The sequence below is a fragment of the Tyto alba genome, unplaced genomic scaffold (assembly GCF_018691265.1).
Source record: "Tyto alba isolate M040663 unplaced genomic scaffold, T.alba_DEE_v4.0 Super-Scaffold_10, whole genome shotgun sequence".
NCBI classification, from domain to species: domain Eukaryota; kingdom Metazoa; phylum Chordata; class Aves; order Strigiformes; family Tytonidae; genus Tyto; species Tyto alba.
The window spans coordinates 5,322,486-5,346,110 of NW_024881262.1; the positions used below are offsets into that span (position 1 = coordinate 5,322,486).

Consider the following 23,625-nt stretch of genomic DNA (forward strand, 5'->3'; position numbering starts at 1 on the left):
TAAAAGACACCATTAGTCCTGCCAGCTTTCACCAAGAAATGGTGAAATGTCCAAATGGACACTCTTCATGAATCGCTTTTTCCTTGTAATTGTTCTGTTCCTTTGACATTGGTCACTTGCAGTCAAGGGGATAAGAACAACAAATGTATCCCTTGAAACATACCGTGCTGAGTGCTTTCTTCTTTAGCATTTGATGTTGTTTTGATTGAGATCTTATGTGGCTGAGGATATACAGGATATTCTTCATAATTGTTTTTCTTCTGCTCTTAACTTGAGCATTTGCTCCTAGCTAAAAATGCAAGGGATCTGTGAGGATGTTGGTATTCTGCTTCCAAGCCCCCTGAGGAGATTTAATGTAGAACAGATTATAGGATGACTAGCTATTTCCATCAACTACGTTTCCAGACAATTAGCCCTTGATGATCTTGTATTAGAACTTTAGAGAACACTGGAACGCCCAGAGAACAAATAGGCACTTTTCATTTATTTAGGCCTTGAAATGAGGAATTAACCATCTTGTCGTAAAAAGCACATTTTTTAGCAGCTCACTTTGCAGTGAGCTCTGTAGTTCAAAATTGGAGTATATAATGACATTGTAAGTGTGGTGTGTGCTTATCTAGCCTTGAGCTAACTATCAGGGTTGTGCTTTGCAGAAGGCTGGGAGTAGTTGTGGGACAGTGCAGAAAGAGGAACTAAGAGTAGAGGGCTTGAGTTGCTCTCAAGTGGTAAATCCTCTCCTGGAGAAATACTTCATTACAAATTTTAGAAGTGTGGACGTTTGCTCATAGTTAGCTATATAGGACAGAGGGGGAAAACCAAGAGTGGTTACAAGTGCTAGGAACCCTGTTTGTGCAATAAACACTACCTTTTGTAGCTAGGACTGAGACATGACTCAAGAATGGAATCTTCTGTTCCCAAGTGATGAATGAGTGAGGACTTCTGTGAAAAAGTCGTGAGAGAAACTTTGTCCCTGTCAACATTAAACCCATTGACTTGCTCTGTGGTTTTGCAGGTCCAGGATGACATCTGAAGGATCTGATTTGGTTTTAGAGAATCCAGCCACAACCTTGCAAGAAAACTATTCTGTTAGGTTTTTTGACTGCTCGAATGTTGCAGCTACACATTTCACTCTATCCACAAGCAAGTAAGTTTGGTCACGTTTCAAGGAACACCTGGATTTAGAGCTGGATTCCTGGCTGAGTAACTGTTTTCCAGCTTCTTCAATTCTATGGGGCACTGTTAGTCTTACTTGTGCTCCTCACAATAAATCTTATTCCCAAAAGCAAACCCTAGCATTCAGGTGGTGTCTACATTTGCAACACTCAAGTAAACTTGGTCCTTTAACTTTACCAGTTATTGGACTACTTTTGCACCATGTCTCACTGCAAGCAGATGTGGCTGTGGACAATATTTCAAAGTGATACAAATATTTGTTTAACATATATTTAGAAAGGTGAAGTCTACTTTTTTGAGGACTGGAAGGTATTTCAAGATAAACTACTGTTGTGCAAAGCATTTCCATACTAAGAGATGCTTGTGAATTTTGATTGCTACAGTGGAACAAATGGCATGTCACTGAATATACTGGAATGCAGTGCAGAAAACATAACACAAGAAATGCTGCTATAAAGTATATGGTGATACAGCTTGAACTTGGAGCCTGGAGCTCTGTCGTAATACTGCCCAAATGATGTGAAAAGTAGGTTGTGTAATAATTTCTTGGTGAGAAATTGTTTCAGTATATTGGCTGTTTAGCTAATACACTGTATTATCACCTCCAGTGATGCCAATTTGCAGGTGTGAGGAAAGTTTGTATTCTTAACCTTAAATAAGGGCTCAAAGTATGTTTAGTTTTTGGAGCTTAAGTGAGTAATGTAGTAGAATCTTCTCCCATTTATTTGAATGGGATAACCTGTGTTCAGAGATTTGATAGTTAAAAAAAATTTGCAGGTTTTCTTGTGAAAATAAGAACCTGATTTGCCACTGATCCATTTAAATTCGTATCTTACACTGAGTAAGATTAAGTCTTCCTTATCAACTCTCTTTAAACCTTGGTTGAAGTGATGCTGGCAACCAAGAGTCACTGCTAAATTCTGATTTAGACTACTGAATTTTACCTAACAAGTTATTTTTCAGCTGGAACCTCAGTACTTCTTCCCAGTCCTGCCTGCCTAGAATCTGTAAGGTTGCAGTAAACCCTCAGTACTCTTGAATAGTAGCTACCTTCAGCCTTTGAGGTTTGTATAATGTGATACTGCTAAGCATGGTTTAAAGGCTTTGGTGTAAAAGTTATGGTGGTCCTGTCCCCTAGTTTCACCTACCATCCCTTCAGTCCTTTAACATCCAGTAGTTCTTTCTAGGAAAGAAAAGTAAATGTTGAAGACTGAGATGTTTCTTATCTTTGTGAATGTGAACATCATGCTGAACAAAAAAGGCTTTCTATCCTATGCACTACAGTATCTTGCCACCAGATAGAGCTCATGCTGGTCAGCATTATAACACAGAATCACAATTTCCAAGAGTTTGTACTTAAAGCCTCTGTTTCAGAGTTTCTAGAGGAAAATTAGTTTTGAATTTAGTCTTTTAACAGATGGTAAAGGGCGCTTTTGTTTTCTTCTGCCCCAGTGTATTCATTGGCAGGAGACTTGAAGATAATGAATAAGTGTCATCATGGTATAGTTCTCTTCCTGATTTATGGCGTGTTTTCCTGCTCTTCAGGAGAAAAATGAGATCAAGACTTCCTCGTGAATTCTGAAATAGCCAGAAGACTATGAAAATACGCGATCATGAAATGTGATAGCCTGAAGTTGCTTTATTTTTCAAAGACAAACATGATCTCATGGTTGACTGTAAAGTATTTTCCGGTTTTATAAATATATGAAAACAAAGACATCACCTACAAGAGGCTTAGAAATTTGCCGTCCATAATCACAGTAGCTTATTCACTGTATGATTCTTAAATCTGCAAATTTAAGGTAGGTAAGCCCCTGCTCCCATTGACCTCTGATGGGATTTGGCTTCATAAGTTTCTCTTCAAAAATGTACCCTAAGAGGGGAGAACTTGTCAGCATTTCTTTAGGTTTGATTGTGCTGCATTATGAAATGCTGATACAGTTTAGCTATTTATGCATACATTTATTACATTTGTATCCTGTGTGTTGGCACTATTTCTGATTTCTAGGAAAATTGCCTGCTTTTTGCTTCGAGTTTTCTTCTGCAGTGTTTATATCCAGCGCTGATTATTTATCATAGTTCTAGGCATGACATTGTCTAGATATGACAGAAAACATGGAATGTTTTTAATGAATTTGAAGAAACCTCCTGGTAAGGAGGGGTAAGATTATCTGGAATTATAAAACCTAGTCTTTGGATGACTCATCAGCAGAACCTTCTTTGATGGAAGCAATGCTTTGGCTCTCAGAGAGTTAACAGACTTGTGCTATTCACCAATTAAATACCTTCTCTCTTTGAACACAGTTAATAGATTTCCTTCTTCTGAAATTCAAGCCTGTTATTGCTTATGTTCTCTCTAAAATCTATTGCTTTTAATTTATTTCTGAGGAGAAAGAAATTTCCTTTCATTACTGCTAAATCAAAGCATCTTAAAATTATATATTGAACATATGTAGTCTTGTTGGGGTTTTTGTTTGTGTTTTTTTTTTTTTAACTTTGGATTCCATGCTGGCCTTGGTTTCGAGCTAGTCATTAATTGTTTCAGAGGTAAACCTGAGATTTCTGCCCTTTGTGTAAGATGATCTATGCTTTCAGATATAACATGTACACAAGCTGAGCTATACACTCGGCTTTATTTCTCTCAGTGCCTTTGACCTGTAGGTGAATATTTGATCTTATGAATGTGAATAGTCAGAGTGCTGACTTTCTTTTTTTTTTATTCTTTAGTGGAAACAACATACTGCCTTCCCTTTGTCAGAGCAGAAATTAGTTAAAATTGTTGCTTAGTAGAGAACACCATGCCCAGACTGTGTTCTTGTGTACACAAATTAATTCAATATTGAAAATAAATCACAATATCTTGGCCTACGCCTGAGAAGGAGGCTTTATAACGTGTTTTGTATTGTTTTATAACACCCCTACCCCCACTCCTCCTCAAATTACTAAACACTGATATATATATTTGGGCCTAGTCTTTTCAGGTCAGAATATTCCTGTATAGGAAATGAGTTTTCATACATCTCAACCTTTACATTACTCTTCAGGTGTTATCCTTCTATTTGTAATTCCTAGTGCTCTCCCTGCCTGACAGATGTATCGTCAGTGGTAAAAAATACAGTTGCATGAACTTATCTCTTATAATTTTATTCTTCAGGAGGCAAGGCCTGTCTGTCTTTCTTGTAACACCAGGAATCTGTAGGTTATTTAGAACCTCAATATAAATCTCTAATCTGAAAGATACAAATGTTTGGTGAGGTCTTTTTTCTCTCATTTACCACTGTTGAACACTAATCCACTAATGCATGCTCATTAGTTGCTATGTTTTTTTTTTGTGAATGGAATTCATATAGCTCTACCAAAATTGCTTAATGTTAAAACAAAAGAAAAACACAAAAAAACCCAAACCAACCAAAACAAAACAAATGGCCATTTGCATCAAGCTAAGGGTTTACAGGGGAGTAAAAGACTTGGATTATTTTAACACTTGAAACATTGCCATGTATGGGACTTCTCTTGCATATATTACATGTTACTTCAAAAGTAAGCTTTCACAAAAAGAGGTTTTGGCTCTAAACTGTTAAAATCTGACATCTACCAGAACAGTGGTGAACAATTCCTAGATACTGGTTGCCAAACTGAAACTGAGGATTTCCCTACCTTCTAACTAGTTTGATTGTCAAGCAATGTGGCACTTGCTGTAAACCAAAGTGAGCTTTTTCTCCTTATGGCATAAGTGGGTTGTCATTTTTCAGTGATTTTTCTTGTAATGTTTTAGCATCACGTTCTCTTGTGACTTTTTGCCAAAAGCAGCTCAGGTGCATGTACGGGGCAGGTTTACTGGGATGACTTTTGTTATCCACTCTTCTGCAGTTGAATGATAATTGAGATGAGTGTAGTTAATGTGAAATCTCATCTAGAGTTGACTGCTCTTATTTCACATTTTTTTAATGCTCAATTTTGCTGAATTCTGGACAATTATTTGATTTGTCTTAATGAGTATGTGTAAACTATTGCTGAGCCTTCTTTTAGGTGACTTCCCGTCTGGTTTTCCAATTACGTTAGGGTTGGATCCTTGGGGCAAGGGTCCTTAGATGGTCGGTAAAGCAGTCAGCATGCCAGAAGGGTTTGTCAGTGCTGTGTGAGGCTTGGCAGGCCAGGTCACTGGCAGTGATGCTGACACTCTCCTGGATGCTGGTCTTGAAGTCACTTGTTTAAAAATAACCTCAGTGTAGAAATCTGTGGAGGTTCACAGAAGGCATCTGACAATAAAGAACATAATGGATTTAAAAAGATGCTAATATCAGATAGCACAATAATTGCAGAGACTATTATTTTGGTAGTGAATTTTCTTTGTTTACATAAGACTCATGCCAAAGCAGCCATATTGTGGGATAATCAGCTATTTTTGGGTACAGTAGCTACAAGTGATGTGTATGCTTTTCTGAATATGAGTGAAGACAAATATTTGGAGGTTATCAGAGTTGTATGCTACGCTGGTGATACTGTATTCTCCATCCTGTGGGTATGTGCTTTACTTGATGCTTTATCTGATCTTGCAGATGCCATTTGGTGCCTGCAGAGGTCAGCCAGTAGAAGAAACCACGAAACTGGATGTTGCTGGGGACTGAGGCTATGTGACACTACTTTAAAAAAAAAAAAAAAAAAAATTACTCGTTGGTTTAAAATGTAAAAACGGGTGACTTGGCAAATCATAGTTAAATGATCTGGGTGTGCATGTTTATCTTCTGCTTCTCTTGCTAACCAAAATAGATTTTTCTGTCTTGGGGCAGGGAGGAGGATAGTTAAATAGAAGCTAAACAACAGACGCTACACTTTGATAGCAGTAGGAACTAAAAAAAAATCTTATTGTTGTTATAATAGCTGAGTGTGTAATTAATCATCTCGTATTGATTTGCTCTTAATCTAGATGCAGTGCACAAAGGCTGAAAGAACTCTCATGTTATTTAGCTGCTCCATCTAATCAGAGAGAGGATGTGAATGAGACACACCAGTGCATTAGTAACCTGTGGGCTTCGGAGAGTCTTCTGTGGTGGACCTTCGTCCACAGATCCAGAGAGAAGTAGTGATAATGAGACCTAATCTAAATGAGCTTGGTGCTTACAATCCATATCCCAGAGGGCATATAAACATCACAAATATTGATACAGGATCAGCAGAGAGCAGGGATTGATTAGTGGTCAAGGGAGCAGGATGTCCTAATTGTCTCTGGTAGTGCTGATTAATTTTATCTGGGAAATGTGGGGAAATGGGCCTTAAAATAAATTAAAGGTAGAAAGGGGAGCTTGGCAGTTTAAAAAGGAAAAAAAGCCTCTTCTGTCATTCCAGCCTTTGTGCATTATTGTTGCTATTAAGCAGTATATATGTAGAGACAAAAATCTATCTATATCTTTGCTTATTTATATGTATAAATACATATAAATAACATATATATGCATATAAATATGTGATTTGTTCTTTGGACCTTTTGTTTCTGTGGCCTAGTTCCTAATTAGACTTTTTTCTGCAGTCAGATGAAATTTGCTTTTCTGTGCTTTCCACTTGAGATGATATTTATAGCTAACTTTTAATGAACGTCTTGTTTGCATACAACATCATGTTGCTGACCTTTTTTCTTCTACAGTGCAGCATGTTTCTGCATTGTGCCAACCTGCCTTTCTAGATGTCTCTTTTGTAAGAAGTTGGGGATGTTTTGCATGCGTGGTTGGAGGTGTGAGGAGATTAAAATGGTTTTCCAGCCTGAGAAGTTTCTAGCCAGAGCTATTGTAGCAATGCATAACTAGGTTCTGATCCACACCAGTGTATCTCTAGAGCAAAACCACTAGTTGTCATCACAGCAGTGGAGAGTTTAGCCCTGACTGTAATCTTGGTTTCCTTGAGGAAAGGTCTTAATTTGATTTTTTTTTTTTTTTTTTTTAAACTACATCTGGAAAAACATATAGACTATGTTTTTTCTAAACTTTTAATAACGGCATAAAATGAAGGAGCACTGACCAATTAGTGTTTTGAAAATACAGAATTCCAGCAAGTTGCTTCTTATGACAGGTTTCATCTATTGACTGTTTCATAGGAAGATCAATAGCATTCAGGCTGCAAATTCTTCAGCTGAGGCAATGCAGGCTATAACATCTCATTTTTAGGAAGATGTTAACAGCCTTCTGGCTTAGTGTAGAAGGTGGTGTCAGTCACTTAGTCTCTGTGGAAAGACCTAAAATCAGACAGCCAAATCATTCTTTGCTTCGTATTCATTAATGTTTTGATTTAAAGTTTGTGCTGTTGAAAGAAACCTTTAGGGATATCTTGATGTGTGTTTGCTCTCTCACTGCCATTAAATCTACCTACCTTTAGCTTCTTGATTTGAGCTGAAAAAAAAAATGAATTGATGGAATGAGAGATTTACTTTAATTGTCATTCAGAGCCATGTGTTAGGATCATGCTAGGCAGAATAAGAAAATATCCCTGTCAGAGATATGATGTACCTTTTGAAATCGTGGAGCTCTTCCCCTTCTAGCTCGTGTGTGTTCAGTTCTCTTCCCATCCCCTCACCTCTTTCCCGTTTGGACCACACAGGCCAGGAGAGTGGGTAGAAAGCTGCCTCTGCCCTCACGAGCAGATGGCCTGTACCTGTCTTTTCCTTTGTTACGTGAAATCCATATGCACCCCATCAGAGCACATCTCGTGCTATATAAAATTATTTCTGCTTGGGTGAGTGTGTGTAAAAGAGCTGGCCACACTGATAGTCTTCTCAGACTTGCAGAATCATGGGCAAGGATAGAACTGCAGAGAACCTCGCTTGGGAGACTGCAGACATGCTGTTTCTATCCTCTATTCTCTGCCACAATTTGAAGGAAGGCTGCAATCCCTCCTCGGGGGAGCTTGGTTGAGGTGATACTGCTGGCGACGATGGCTTGAGGTGGAAGGTGTAGAATTGCAGCTCAGGATGAATGACAGCAGTTGCCACTGACTCATTGAGGGCTTCAGGGATGCTGTCTGTGTGTCCAGACACTGTGAGGTGCTGGATGGGTGAGCCCAGAGTCCACTGAGCTTCTGGGATGCTTCCTGGAATGATCAACAAATGTCTAGTGAGGAGGATAAGAGGAGGGGTGAGCATGCAGTGAGACTTTGCCTGAATAACTGCCTCAGTATTTGGAGGCTCACGGACCTCCTGAGCCAAGTTTGCCATCTTTGTATTTAATAGACCTTCATGGGTGCTTTTTTGACTGTATTTTTGTATGAAGATACATACTTCTTTTTAAATTCTCAACACAGGAATGAATTATATCCAGCCTGGAGATGCTTTTAATTTTCTTTGAACTTTTCCTCTTGTGCAGTGGTTCACAGGCATCAGAGCCATATGATTAGCCCAGGCTGCTCTCGCTTCATGTTGGCCTAATTATCTGTTCATTAGAATCTTAAGTCTTGAGCTGGAAGTGTGTAGGGTGTCTTTGTTTAAAGGGCAGCCTCCTAATGCAAATATTAAGAGAGCTTTCTGGCTTGCCCAAGTCAGAATGACAAGCTAATAATAGCCTTTGTGTTAGTCTTGGCTAGCATAGAGCATCAGTATAAAAAGGTTTTAAGGGACTGGTGTATCAATCAAATCATAGAACATAATATGCATTTGTGTTTTGCTTGTTTTAACACTTAAACTTCCATTAAGAAATATTTTTCTGAATGCAAAGGGCATGGGAGTAAAAATGTAGCTCTCCTAAAAATACCATTACATCCACTTGAGGTTTCAGCTTAGTCTTAGATGGCCTCCAATTAATAGAATGCCATAATACAAAACTGTGTTTTCAATAGCTGTAGTCTTGCTCAAGAAACTTTTCTGAAGTGTATAGGTAATGTATTAAAGAGCAGTGAGTCAGATGGCCTGAAGACTGGTGTGTTGACTACGTGTGGTGGAGTTGTGAAGATGGCTAATTGTTGGAGAGGGCATGTTTTATTTCCCGGCTTCGCCAGCAGAGGATTACATGTTTTGCAATTGCTGCAATTTAATTATAGTGTAGCAGAGATTTTGATATCTGCCTTTAAATTATCCCAAGGGCATCTAGGAGGAATGGCTCACTTTGAATAAATCTTAATAAACATATGACTTTATGCTGCTGGCTTGTTTTGTTCTGTAAGTGCCATTTGTTCCTATTAACTATATCATAGAAGTCAATACAGCTATTCCTGGAAACATGACAATATCACATGGGTAAGAATTTATAGGATGGGCTCAGTATGTCATTACAACAATTGTCAGTTTCTCTCTTTTATTTATGGAAGAGCGATGCATATGAATGTACTTTTATCTGGAAAGTTTTAGGCAATTCTAATAAAAGGAGATATGCATGAATTATCAGTACATGATGTTCTATTCACTAGAGGGAGAGTCATTTTAAAAAGCCAGCTAAGTGAGGCACGGTTGCTAAGTAAGGCGAGGGTTTTATTAGACCAACTGATGTAATGGAAAAAAAGCAGGAAAGATTTTGGGCATACAAAGACCTCCTTTGGATAGGAAACAAATGGCAGACTTTGTGCTAAGAATGGCTTGGGAATAATTGCTCTCAACTTGAGGGAAATATGTTAAATGGTGAGGTAATTTGAGAGGAAGGGGTAGCTGGGAGACGTAGGAAGGATTGCTAGGTAATGGAGATGACACGGGAATGTGGAGGAAGGCTGGTTTCTGGAAGAATTTGAGGCGATCTGAAACTACGCTGCTACCGTCTTCTGTCTTGTGTGTGTTGGCAGCTGCGGCTAGGGCAAACTCAAGGAATGGGAGATCAGGAGCAATATAGAAAATGGACTGCAGTGGAGGAGGATGAACATGGAGCAGTGTGGGAGGGATGTCCACTGAAAGCGTGCTTTAGGATGATGGAGATGAGCAGCTCCTCCAAAGCTGGGGAGAAATAGGCATTCTAGTCGAGGAAACAAATTTCTGTCAAGATAAAAGTTTTCTAGTACAACTGTACTCTTTGCTAGTCCATAAAACAACCCGAGCATACACTTGGTGACTTCCTTTTCATAACTTCTTTTATGTAGGCTGCGTGTGGGGGTGGTTGGTTTGTTTCTAAATCCAATCTCTTTCTCTACTGGAGCGTCCTCGTTGGGTGAGGGTCCTCTTTACCCTGAGGTGGATGTCCCAAATACCCCCCTCAGCTGGGGAGCTGCAGTATCTTTGGGAGGTCTGGCTGGATTCCCCGTTCTGGGTGTGCTTCGCATGACCGCTGGCCTGTGCAGAGAGTCTTCTGCACGGTACTGGGAATATTGTGGCATGGCTTTGATCTAGGCAGGCAGGGTTTCTTCCAAGTATTTGGCTCAGCAGTAAAAATGATCACGCTTATAGAATTTGCCTGTTCTGCACAGGCTTAATTTAATGATGTTTGTAAACTACCTGAAGACCTGCAGATGAAAGATGTACTTTTTTATTAGAAAGGCTACCTTGTGCGGTGTTCAGACATAATAGAGAGCTGTAAAGTACTTTGGGCCTCTCAGGTAAAAAGCACCATAAATCTTGAATGAGATATTAACAATATCCAGTGTAACTGATGGTAACTTTAACCACCAGGCAGCTGTTGGGCTGGAACAGCTCTCTTATTAATGCAAAAAAACACTTCTGTTTTCTAGCCCAGGCTCACATTCATACACCTCTGTCGATTGACAGAGGAAACAAGTGTGTTGGTGTTTTGCTGTGTGTTACTCTCTAGCCTGAGGAGAGGTCTCAAACTGAAATTTGGGGAAGGACTTGTCTCCTAGCAGTGGGACACAACTGCTAAATGTTGTTTACCATTTACTGGGGAGGGTTACAGGTGGGTGTCTCTGTTTCCCGGCTGTGTTTTAGTCATTGAGGCTCAAATTTCCAAAGCCTCACCAGCTAAAGCCGGCTGTCTTGGAGAAATGGGGATTTAATTATTACGTTAACAATCTGTAAGCTACTCAAATTACTGAAGTAATTTAATTTTTGATACAGTAGGCTCCTGCCTTAAAAGACAACAAAAAATTCCCATGTTCTATGGCTTTAGTTAGACTTAGTGTGCTTTATGCAGTTATTTTCTGTCATGCAGCACTTCCTAATTTGCACCAGAGCAAAGGAATCAGAATAAGGCGGTCAATCTCTGCAAAACCATCAACATGTGCCCTTTTTTTTTGCCCCTCCATACCTCCTGAAATCCTGCTATTTTTGTAAGTAGTGCTAGGTAGCAAGATGAAGACTACATATCATCCTACAAAGCAATGCTTTTATTTTGGTCTTGCTATTTTAGGAATAATCATCAGAGAACAAGGATACTTCCTCTTATGAATTTCATGTGCTTCCCTGAGGCCACCGATAGCAAAGGGGGAGCTCTTACAGAATATGCATCTTCCACAGGAGTAGTTTAGATAAATCTTATCTGCCCTTGAATCAGCTTGCATTGACTTGCGTGGAGCCTGAATTTCAGTGTACTTTACATCCTGATGCTGTGTTTTCGTTGCATAGAGGCTGGCTATTCAGTAGCTTTGAGGTGTGGAGGTCAGTGCCTGCAGTTGTCAAGTCTTTGATTCCCACCCTGCGATGTCAACTGAAACAGGGGCTGTTGCATGTACAAGACCCAGCAAGGGGGCTTCCAGAGCTCCCTCACCTCAGGGCAAGCTCCTCAGCTGGGGAGGCACCATCCTTTGTCAGGCAGTGCCTCATCTGACAGGGTTACTGTAGACTGGTGTTACTGAGAGACAGCAAAGGGTGTCTGACAAGTCGTCAGTCAAATCCAACACTCCAGCTCGCATTTTCTGCGAACAATATACAATCATGTTTTGCCAGCTGGGCCGTTCATGTAAAAATTGCCATTGGGAATGTGTTCATGCTGGTGGCTTGTGTAACTAATACATTAATGAAATCTTGCCTCCATTAAGGTCTGTGGACCATTTGCCCTTCTGAAGTGATTGGATCATGATTTGTCAGGTGCTTATGGATACTGTATTTTTTTGCAAGAGAGCTGTTTGATCAGTTCAAGGTGAAAAATGTCATAGAACTGCAGTATTTTTAAGTAGCAGTATAAAATCTGTTTCAAACTTAACTGTTATACATAGCAACATTTTATGTGTATTTCTCTAGACTTCTAAATTTTGTGCTAGAAATAATAAAGCCTATCTTTTTCTTTTCCTCAAGGCCAAATGTCTGTCCAGTTTTTGAGTTGGCACTGGTAGGACACCAACAGCCATGCGTTCAAGCCTTTAGTCGTATGGTCAAGATGTGGAAACAAGGTTGCACAAGGAGGCGGTGGTGTATGGGCTATGAGAGAAGGTAATATATTATCTATTGTTATAAATGAATTCTGTTACTGAACGTAGTGCAAATTCTTTAACTTTTCGTGTGTGTGAGAGAGGCTGTAAACTATTTAATCTGAAATACGTGTGAATTAGTTATGGATATAGTGTCCTGTTAAGACTTTACCTTAAACCTGTTATTACTGAGTGGGAAATACAACTTTTTTTCCTGTGTTTTGGATGCATCATGAACTTCTTGTCTGGCTTTAGATCACAATTTTATATTATCAGAAAATTCTCCTGTCTCATCCTTTTTCAGGTGAAATCCAGCTGTCAAGTCATCTACTTTGAAAAATTGAACTTCTTTCTATTTCTGCCATATGCTTAGAACTGATGGGAGATCTGACTCCCCCCGCAGCTAAAACCAGAATTGATTGTGAGACAAAATTACTCACCTTTGACTAGCCTGAATACAAGTTTGTCAGAAAATACGTGGACATAGTATATTAGAGCTATTGGATGTTACCAGGATGCATTTTGCTGTATTTGGTTCACTTTTAACAAGAACTACTGATAGAGGCTGAAAAAGTGTATAGTAAATATGGCTGGTTTTACTGATGAGATGTAAATAAGTGGAATAGAAGTTGTGATTGTTCTCTTAAACTTACTGTCTTCAAAGGTCTGGGTACTACACTGTTTACAAGCAGGTGTACAGGATGGAGCGTCAGACTGTCTATAAGTGCTGCCCTGGATGGGTCCAACATGACAATGAACCTGGCTGCTTGCACTGTAAGTTGATAGCCAAACCATGGCAAACTGAGATGGACACCCTTAGGCCTTACTTTCCTACTGATGCTTACTTTTAGAAAGACTGATTTCGTTTCTTCCTATTTATAACTGGGATTTGCAGTTATAAAGAGGTAATCCATTGATGGGGAAAAATCTTCTTTTAAAAATACAAAAACTCATCTGTAAAAGTACCAAGTACCTAATTTTAATCTCAGCAGTGGAAACTGAATTTCTGACTATAATTATTGCAGCATTTTTGTGACAGCCTGGCTGACAGGCCAACCAAATTTATTGCTTTTACCCAAATTATGCAAAGAAATCTGCTGTGAGGCACTAGTTTCTTGGACGTAGCACTCATTACAGTCTGATTGGGTTTGGCTTTTCCCCTGCTGCTGTTGCCATTGAAGCAATGGTTTCTACCCTATGGTTCTCCATCTGATGAGAACCTGTTCCTATCAGTAATTTCTAACCATGACTGGATGTTTGCCTAAAAAGTGGAATTTAATTTCAATGGTAAGGAAACACTTTAGCCACTGTTAACAAGACCTGAGTAGAAGATAGCAATATACTCAGTGTTGAGTTTTGCTACTGTTTTTGTCAGTAATTATTTTCTGTATGAAAGTTATCACCTGTTCCTATGTATTTTTCTTAATCTTCATACCAACTCGAGGGCTGCATTCAGAGCTTGCTTTTGTGACTGTCTCTTTGTAATTTAAAAACCAAAAACAAGCCTGAGAGGTATTCCTGTTAGTTTCAGCCTGAATCTATGTGTTTAGTGTGCACCTGTTTAGTTGTAAGAAGTCAAAGCTATGTTTACGATCTGTGTTTTAATCTCTGGTGTAAAGGAATTTAACATATTTGAACACCAGTGACAGTATAAAAATATTTTCTTCCTGAAAGAGCAGTGCAGACTTGCCTTGAATTCTTTAAGACACCAAAATGGTTGAGTTATTCTTTTATATTTGATACTCTTTGCAAGTTTGGCTCAAGTATGCGGAATTTAATTTATTATAAATAAATAATGTTCTGCTTTGGAGGAAAGTTAGTATTGTAATTCCCTCAGACATATATAACATGCTTTAGTACACTGGTGTTTCTTAACCATTACTGCATTATTCTCTAGCAGTTCATCTCTTCTTTCATTCTGGATTCAGGCAGTGCTTTGAGTCTTATGAAACTCTCTTCTGCCTCTGAAGCATGTTCAGGCTAAACTGCATTATCTTATTTTTATGAAACTACTTCATGTCAACACGGTAGTTATAGCCATGATAGCAAGTTCTATTGCAGTCTAACCTTTCCACTTAAATAAAAAGTGGATTTCTTCTTATTTGGAAGTTCCTGTTACAGCAGGACTAGGACAGGAAGAGGCATTTCTGGAGGATCCTTGGCGCAAAACCAACAAAAACCCCTGTTACGTTCTGTTTGTGTGTACTAGTGCTCTGCGCTGTTGGCACTTGCATCAATGGAGGGAAATGTTCTGAGGCAGGATCCCAGTGCCAGTGTCCTGCAGGATTTCAGGGTCCTCGCTGCCAGTATGGTGAGTCAAACATAAATTGTCTCAAATGAATCTGGTGCTTAGGTAAAATGCATGTTTAACAGTATTTGTTAGAACATGGCTATATAATGTTGACTTAAAGTTGCCTTTGCATTCTAACTGGTTGTTTGGTCATTCTCTTATTTTCCAGAATTTGCCATTTTTGTTATTGAATTTTAACAAAGCAAGATGAAAATTTAATTTGGTTGATATCAGATGAGTTTCTGTTATGGATAATACCTTTGAATATCAGCAGTGGTGTCTGGAATATCTTTCTATGGCTTCTGAACTTGTGTGTTCTTGTGGTGCTCTTGCTAAATTTCTCATCATTGCTTTTACCCTTGTGAGAAAATTCAGAGTCAAAACAGGTTGGGCAGTAGGTAAAGAATGTAGCAAACAAACCAAATGTATTTATTCATGGGATTTCTTTTGGTGCATCTGAAAGTAGGAAGGCTGGTTTTACAGATCGCTACCAAATATTTCCTAGTATTCTTGAAATAATTTATGCACTAATCTTTCATTTCAATATCTGTATTCTGGCATGTTATAGTCTAAATTCTATGTAACTTAGATTATCGCCTACTCTCAACAGGAATCTCTCATACACCGGTTCACAATCTGATAAAGCCACAATGGACTGTCTTGTAATTTAGGTGAAATAAGACCATCACATACTGTGCAAAGCTCTCCAGAATTATAGAACTGCATCCATTTCGCTTCTTAAGGGGGAGGGGGGGGAAGTAATTTCTTCAGAGTAGGCTGTGACTAGGACAAAGGATTTCTTTTGTATTAGGCAAATGATAATTTCCTTTTCAACTGAAGCATATTGTGATTTTGTTCAAAGGCAGATCTTTGAATATTTCAGTTTTTTACTTCTAAATTCTCGTATGTTCACATCCCCACCTGGCTTGTCTGTCATGAAGTATAAGTGAGAAGGAATGTTAAGGCTGTTTACAACAATCTCTTTAAGAGCTGAAAAGTGAAGCTTTGTCCTCAATGTATGGCTTGTATCAGCTCTTAGATACATGGCTTGTATCATGCTTGCTTCTGAACCTCTGACGTGTTCTGATCTCCGGGCTCCACCAAGGCTGATGTGATAGTGGCTCTTGCGTGGGCTCGCCGCACCAAAGCGGCTGTGTCTGTAGGGGTAGCAGCCTCCCTCAGTGAAGGTCATAAAGCAGCTGGAGTTGCAGCAGGCATGGCAAGGTTGTTTTCATTGACACCTGGTCCTAGATAACATTTTTCGTTTATAAGCAAGCATTTAAATAAAATGTAGAGCTCTTTGCAATGAAACTTCTGCTGACATCAGACCACAGTGTGCCAACATCTGCCTTCAGATAATATTAGTTCGGTTAAGCAGACTCCAAGGGAGATGCTGTAATTGTAATTTCATTACTGCCCATAGAAACAACAAGTTTATATATGTAACTTGGTACAAACCAGAGCGACACCAATGCAGGTTGCTTTGTTGCTGACTTAAACTAGAGCTGCTGCTTCAAGGTAAGCAGGATCGGCATCTCTAAGGAGCCCATATAATAAGCTTTTACCAAATACCATCTAAGTCTCAGCAAATTCTAAACTGTCTTTGCTAGTCTTTTGAGTCTCCTTCTGTTGTTTGGAAATACCCATGGCACTAAGGCACAGGCATATTATGTGGGTGCTGCGTGTGGATAGCACAGGTCAGATTTTCAAACTGAAATGAGATTGTGCAGTCTCTATTTCACAGGTTGGTGACTGCAGATACTGTAAAAACAATGTGAGGTATCCGGCAGTTCTTGCTCTTTGCAGTTGGGTGGAACTTTTATCTTGCTGGTTTGTCTGCTTTCTATTGATTCTTAAGGTTTGAATGGAATTTCAGTAGTCATCATTTTCAGGTTTATACAGTAGCTGCTATCGCAGCCTGGCAGGAGTGAGTTTATAAATTAAATTCTGAAGGGAAAAGCTTCCTTTCAGAAAGAACGTTATGGACAATTCACCTGCCTAACAAAAGCAAGGTAATTTAGAGTGTAAGGCCTCTTAACCGTTGCAGGCATCTCCAGTCAGATGCTTCTGAGATTTGTATCATATTTGTTGCAAGCAAAACTAAAGAAAATGTATTGTGGAACTAGCAGCTGTAGCCTCTGTTTTTTCTGGCTGCTGTTGGAATATTTATCTTTTCATAACTGTACTTGCACTCATTTGTGCAGAATTGTTGCATGTATCCCATTTTAGATCTCCCCCTATTCAATGCTTTTGCATATCTTTTTTCTGTTTCTGTCATTCAGTGCTGACAGCTAATTCTAAAGTTTCAGTTGTGTGGTGCCTCTCATGATCTCCCTGCTGGACACTACGATCTACAGACAATAGACAAGAAATTGTTATATTATTAAAATCAGTTACTCTAAAAAAATAAATGGGAACACACATCTTGAAAACATTCTAATATGTTTTTTCCTGTTTGTTGGGCTTACATTTGCCATTAAGTTAGTTAGTAGGTCAGCCTCTTGGAAATCAAGCTGCTACGTGCTTTGTCCTGGTCTGTTCTGCAGAAAGTTTGTGACAGATCGTCAAGAATGACTTACGATAGCCCAGTGCATCATAGCAATCTGTAGCAGAGATGATTATTCACAATGGGCATGGTCGCATCTAATGACTTTTTAAAGATACCACGTGGTGTTCTAGCAGCCTGTAACACAACGTTATTTCTGATGAGATGCTGAAAGGGTTATGATTCTTGTAACAAACTTTATGCAATTGTGACTAGAAATGCATTACTGCATCTCTTGTAGTTCACTCTATAGTTTTATTATTTTATCCACACAGGCACCAATAAAAACTTAGAAGAAAGATTTATGAGTGAAATGGTTGAGCTCTTCATGTAGCCATTACAGGGATTCAGTAACAGATTGAGCTGTCTCTTTCATTGTCTGCTGCAATTTGTCTTGTAATAATAGACTTATATCAATTACAATGTAAACTTGCAAGCTGTATTTCTTTCTCTTTTTTTAACTTGCTTGGAAGTTGAAATTCCCATTTCTCTTGAGCCCGGTGAAAGGGAGAGAAGACATGTAACAAAAAAAGTAAGGGTAAAGCCCAGTGCCAAGATTAAAATCTGCTGCAGTGCTGGTTTCATTGTTATTCACTAGTTGTCCTGGTAATCTTGTTCAAGGCCTGCTAGCCACCTGAGCTGGACATGGAGGTGAATTAATTTCATTTAGCTTGTTTAATTTAGCCCTGGGACTTGTACTTGGACATGCAGCTAGTGAAAACATTCCAAGTCCTACAAGCAAGGGTAACTTTATTTACTCCTCGGGTATGTACAATTACTTAATGCAAAGTAAGGGGTTAGTTTTGATTCTTAACCTGAGGTTTGATGACAAAACATTTATTGCTGGTTTTGCCAAGTGCTTCCTGCTTAAAGTAAAAGCAAGAGTGAGAACTGAACAGGCGTTATTTCACGACTGAAACAAAATCCCAGAATTACAAAGGTTTTGGAAGAGGCTACCATAATTAGGAAAGAATAACTACAATTGAGCGTTTCTGAGACAATGGGTGTTATCAGAAGATGTTTAAAAGTAGGTGAGGAATGACTAGGGTAGACTTGTCAGGAAAGTCATCTTCTGATGACATGATGTTTGTCATCTTAGCTTAATCATTTGAAGAAAGCTGAACATAATATTCCAGTGTTTAACGGATGAAGTGTCAATATATTTAAATTTTACACTGTAATGTTTGCTGTAATGCAGGTGGAATTTTAAATTCCTCTACACTGCCTGATATAGATTACTAAAGATTGTGTGCTTGGGAGGGATTTACTGCACCTTGAGAGGCAGTGTGGTCTGCTGAATACAGTGCCTGCCTGATATTTGATGTAAGAGCTTTGTTTTTTACCTACCACTGACCTTGGATATTAGTTCAATAACTTTTAGCAAATTATGCCACTATGCTTCAATTTCTTTGTATATGAAATGTTGATAATGATAGCTCATTCCTTTGTAAAGTGCTTTGAGACCTAGCTAATTAAGCATAAGATAATAGCATTGAAATGTGTATATAAAGGCAAGATGCACACTGCATGGGTAACTGAAATGAAATGCTTATGAGACAGATATTCATCACTTCATTGACTAGCTGTCAATCTCTTCCTTAACTCTGGTCACAGAATATTAAGATATTGAACTATATAAATATTCTAGTAAACAAAAATGTCAGTACCTTCTAGTCCATGTAGAACAGTTTGCACTACAGAACTACTTAAAACAAAGGGAGGTGTGTGTGGGTTTTTTTCTTTTTAAACCATTGATTTAAATGGCATGAATTCTGATGTATCTTCTTGCAACTAAAAGTACTATCTCATTCGCTAGGAAAAGGAATTTTCTTCCATTCTCCTCTAGGAAATGTTTCTTCCTGCAAAGAGTTATTTGATAAAACTTATGATTAATGTCCTGTCTGCCATTCTGCTCTCCTGTAGAGATGTGTATTTTCTTCTGTGAGACTGAAGACCTAGACAAGCTGTACAGGGCAGTATATATCCATGAAACAGTGTTACAAATTTTATTCTTTCCAGGTCCCTTAAAATAGCAAATGGCAAGCTTAAAACTCCTGTGGATCTGTTACCCAGAGATGTCTTGAGTTTTCATGGATCTTTGTTTCCCAGTGGAACTAGATAATGTTTGAGTATTTCTGAGGGTAGATTAGTTTCTAACATGCTTATGCAATGCTGCTGGTAGCAAGGCACTCGCTATTGACAGGGGTTCTGGCATTTTGTTTTCATGTTTTGGCTAGGAGTCTCATTCAGTTTTACAAAAGACAAAATTTTTAACATGAAAATTCTCTACTAGCCTGTAGGGAGAGTAAAAGAGGATGGTGGAAAGGTAGGTGAACGTGATCTCTTCAAGACTATAATTATTTTTTTCCCCCCCCCCTTCCTAGCACAGTTATCTTCCTGCTCTAAATGACTCAGTCTCACTAGTGAAATGCTAGCGAGCCAGTCATGGCGAGGGAAGCAGAGATACTCAGAATAGAAAGGTACCCATCATCTGGTAAAAAGAAACGTTGTGATCATCTTCTGCTGCTGGTGGGGCCTGCTCTTCTGTTGTTCTCTTTTTCAATTCCCCAGAATAATGATACATCAGTCCTGTACATTTCTGTTCTCGTGGTTAAGAATCACTCACTGACAGTGAATATGAAGGTGGAGATGCTTTTGGTCCTGTATGTGGCAGTAAGGGAGCACCAGTGTCGGGTGAGCTCTTGGCAGCTTGAGAACACCCTGTTGGTCTGGTGTGTGCTGAAGCACTCAGACTTGTGCAACCTTTTGTGCTAACCAGCATCTATTTTTAGCACTTGTCAAAGTAATAACAGTGCTGTTGTACTAGAATATCCAAAACCCCTTCCAAGTAGTGCAATTTGAAAACGTGAATGTATTTTAAACAACAAATACCACTAACAAGGTGTGTTGACATGTTTTGTCTCATCAGAAGATAAGAGTTAGACCATGGCACCTCCTTTCTGTTTGTCGTGTGAACCATACGAGAGACAAGCAGCATGAGGCAGTTTTGTATGATGGTGCTTTACTGTCTTTACTTACGTGGCAGGTTGTTTATGGCCAGCAACTAATGCCAACACAGTTAAGGAAGAAGTCACTGCTAACATCTCAGCTAATTCTAAAGCAAATTATTTTGCTTTAGCAATTCTAAATTTCTAATTCAGTAATTCTAATTTCTAAAGCAATTTAATTCAGTGAAATAGCAGGCAGTCTAGGTTTTAAACAACCTTAATATAAACCAGTTATTACAAATGCAGAAGCCCTTGATTTGGATGAAGTGATTCAAGTATCTAGTAACTATTTGTCTCTTTGCTGTAGTTCTTTACAACAGTTCCTTTAAAACTGCTTCAAAGGCTGTTTCAGGTGACTTTGATTCAGTGATACACTGCCCAACCTACATTTGAAAAATCCCCCTTATTTAACTTATTTTAGATGTTTTTGGATTTAAAGTCTTACTTTAGTTGGCTAGGCAGCTCTGCCCTTGTGAAAACTGCTAGATGTGTCTTTGTATGGCATAGTGAGTTGTATGTGTAAGTCATGTAGAGTGGTCCTGTAGGCAAGAAAGCCAACCCAAAAGGAGATCTAGAAATCTGCTCAGTCTAAAATAAAAATGACCTTCTCAAATTTACCCTCTTTAAGAATCAGTATCTTACTTCCTATGAAGGTACTGCTCTTATTACTGTGTTAGTCCTCTTAGTCTGCATCTCTTCAACTTGATACTGTCTGTGGCACACTGGCATCAGGTGAGTTTGTACCAAATGCAGGCTTTGTATTTCTTGGTGTAATCCTCAGTGTACCATCAGCCTCTGTCAGCTTGGAGTTGTCAGGGCTAAATTGGTGTCCCGCTGTCACTGCTGTGTTCATTCTGATGCTTCTTGGTGACCGTGGAAGCTGTTGGCACAGCATGGCCTGTTTCTGCCTCGGGTGGGGGCTGTGAAACCTCATAAGACCTACAAATCCATTTTTGGCCCTTCCAGAAGCAATATGAAAGCTGGATAGCACTAAAAGCCTCTTTGATGGCGCAGAAGTCCAGAGAGTCTATAAGCACAGAGGCAACTAAGATAATGCTGTTCAGGTCAAAAAGTAGAGAGTAAGGTATGAATGATGAAAGTGTGCTGTCCTTGCACTTCAAAAACCATTGCAGGTCTCATCCATTCAAAAACACGACTTGTGCAAGTCTTCAAAAGACAGACAATATTTGTGTGGTTTGGAAGAATATTAGGGCAGAAATCAAATGAAATAGTGGGATGGAGCTATTCAATTCTGTCAAAATAGCCTGAGAGTTCACAGGAACAAATGAGAAGCATAGGCACAAAGCCAGGTCTTCTCTGGGACTGTCATAAGGCACTTGGTCATGTTTAGTAACCAGGAAGTACCTCCAGATACATACAGTTTATTTAAACAAGTACTTTGGTATGCTTTCCTGTTTCTTGTGATTGAAAATGGTGGATGATTTTTGTTTGGCTTTTTTGACTGCACGATTTTAATTCGTGCTTTGTCAGGAGCAAATTTGGATAAAAATTGAGTTTATAAAGGGTTTTATATAAACCAAATGCTTTAGGCAATTTTATGTGGTTAATCAAAAGTATTTGCAAGAGAAAATGTGCCAACAGACCTTTGGTGTTTAAAATTAGTATATTAATCAGAGCAGTTATTTATAGTTAGTGAACTGAATTGATTTTTTTTCTGTGATGTTCTACACTACCTTAGAACCAATCGATCTCATCCTGTCTTGTAGGAAAAAGGGGAAAACACTGGTGTCTTGATCTTCACTCCATAATTAGCTTATCAACTTTAATTAAATTATAGCCATGGTAAAGTCTTCTGATGTAATCTTTATCAGATTCTGGTCTCACTGGACAGTTGGAGACCTTCACCACTTCAGTGATCTAATTGCTGTGAAAAAATGAGAAACAAATATGCACTGGTTGATTCTTGGGTTTTTTGTTTTTTTTTTTCCCCTAAACCTTAATGTAGCATATAAATTTCACATTAGATTTTAAAATGTTTTAAAAGGAAAAAAAATACTGTTTGAAGTATTTCTAAAAAATTATTTCTAATGTGCAATGTCAAACCCTACACGTAGGTCTATCAAAACAGTCACCTGCTGTCACTGAATAATGCCTTCTGGGTTTGGTCTCATGGTAATACAACTTTCTCTAATCTGTCTCCTGTATTCTGCACTTTGATGGCAACTGATAGGTATATTGCCACTTCAAACAGATTGTGATTTGAATAATAAATTATAGACATATATAGTCACAAATTAATACAAATGTAATGTTAGACCTAAATATAAAATGTCACAGAGCTGGAGCTGATTAGAAACCCATGAGAAAGATGTGTTGAATGTTATTATGTGCAGAGACTTGCAAGAGACAAATGTAATGCACAAAACACTGCAGAAGGTCCAAGCTATTTATAGTCTCTCAAGAAAAAAGTTATGGTTAAGATAAAATGACATTATCTGTTCTAATGATGGATAACAGTTGATTTGGAGATTACTTGCAGTTGCAAGCAAGATCCTATGAAGGATTAAAAAAAAAATTAACAACTGAAAGCATGGTTTCCTCCAGCCTTTTCATTTTCTCTTCTTTGCCCTTCCCCCTGCATTTACTTCCCTCTTCACACACACCTAGTCTTTGCCAGCATTGTCTATAGGAGCGCCTTTCAGCATCGGTAAGATATGAACCTCTACAGATAAAAAGCCCTTTAAAGTAGCCACTAAAAAGCTAGGAGGAACAAAGGCTTTGTCATTTTAAAATGGGAATGGTAAAACACTGATTGAAAAATCATGACTGGCTCTCACCTAGATATGACAGGATATAATAATCAGCCCATTTTGCTGAAATGCTCTTGAGTGCCTGGGCTTCACAGCCATTAGTACAAAGCGACAGGTAGACAGACGGCAGTAGTGAAACAGCAAACAAGTATGTCAAAAGTAAATGAACCTAAGGATAACCACTTGAGAGCAAATTCACCCTTATTGTCTTTGGTACAAAAGGCTGTTTACTTTGGACGTGCTGCAAAAAGTAAAAGTAAAAACAATGAAAGAAAACTTGCTTTCTAGCTGCTAGCGTTTATTTGATGTAGGTTCAGGAAATGGGGTAGCAAACTACCCTATCAGAGATGAATGCTGTGCAGAGATGCTTGCAGGTACACAGCCAACCTCCCAATCCTGCTTCCCCCTCCCATCAAAATGGGAGTGAAAAGACCTTGAGTCTGTAGAAATATCTGGATTCTATTTCATGAATCCTGCTGGTCTCTCTGGGCAGATGTATTTGGGTAGCCTGCCTACTTCACTGCAGTGCAGAGGTATCTGAGCTACATCAGTCAGTTAGGTCAGGTAATACAGGTGAGT

General features: G+C 38.8%; 1 protein-coding gene across 1 annotated transcript in view; it reads left to right on the plus strand.

Annotated features, from left to right (window-relative positions):
- LOC104359579 (multiple epidermal growth factor-like domains protein 6) overlaps window positions 1-23,625 on the plus strand; it is a 205,136-nt gene that overhangs the window by 1,886 nt on the left and 179,625 nt on the right. The window contains exons 2-4 of the mRNA XM_042800166.1: window positions 12,320-12,454; window positions 13,097-13,206; window positions 14,642-14,743. Of these exons, the coding sequence (XP_042656100.1) occupies window positions 12,320-12,454; window positions 13,097-13,206; window positions 14,642-14,743 (347 nt within the window). The remainder of the gene's footprint in view (window positions 1-12,319; window positions 12,455-13,096; window positions 13,207-14,641; window positions 14,744-23,625) is intronic.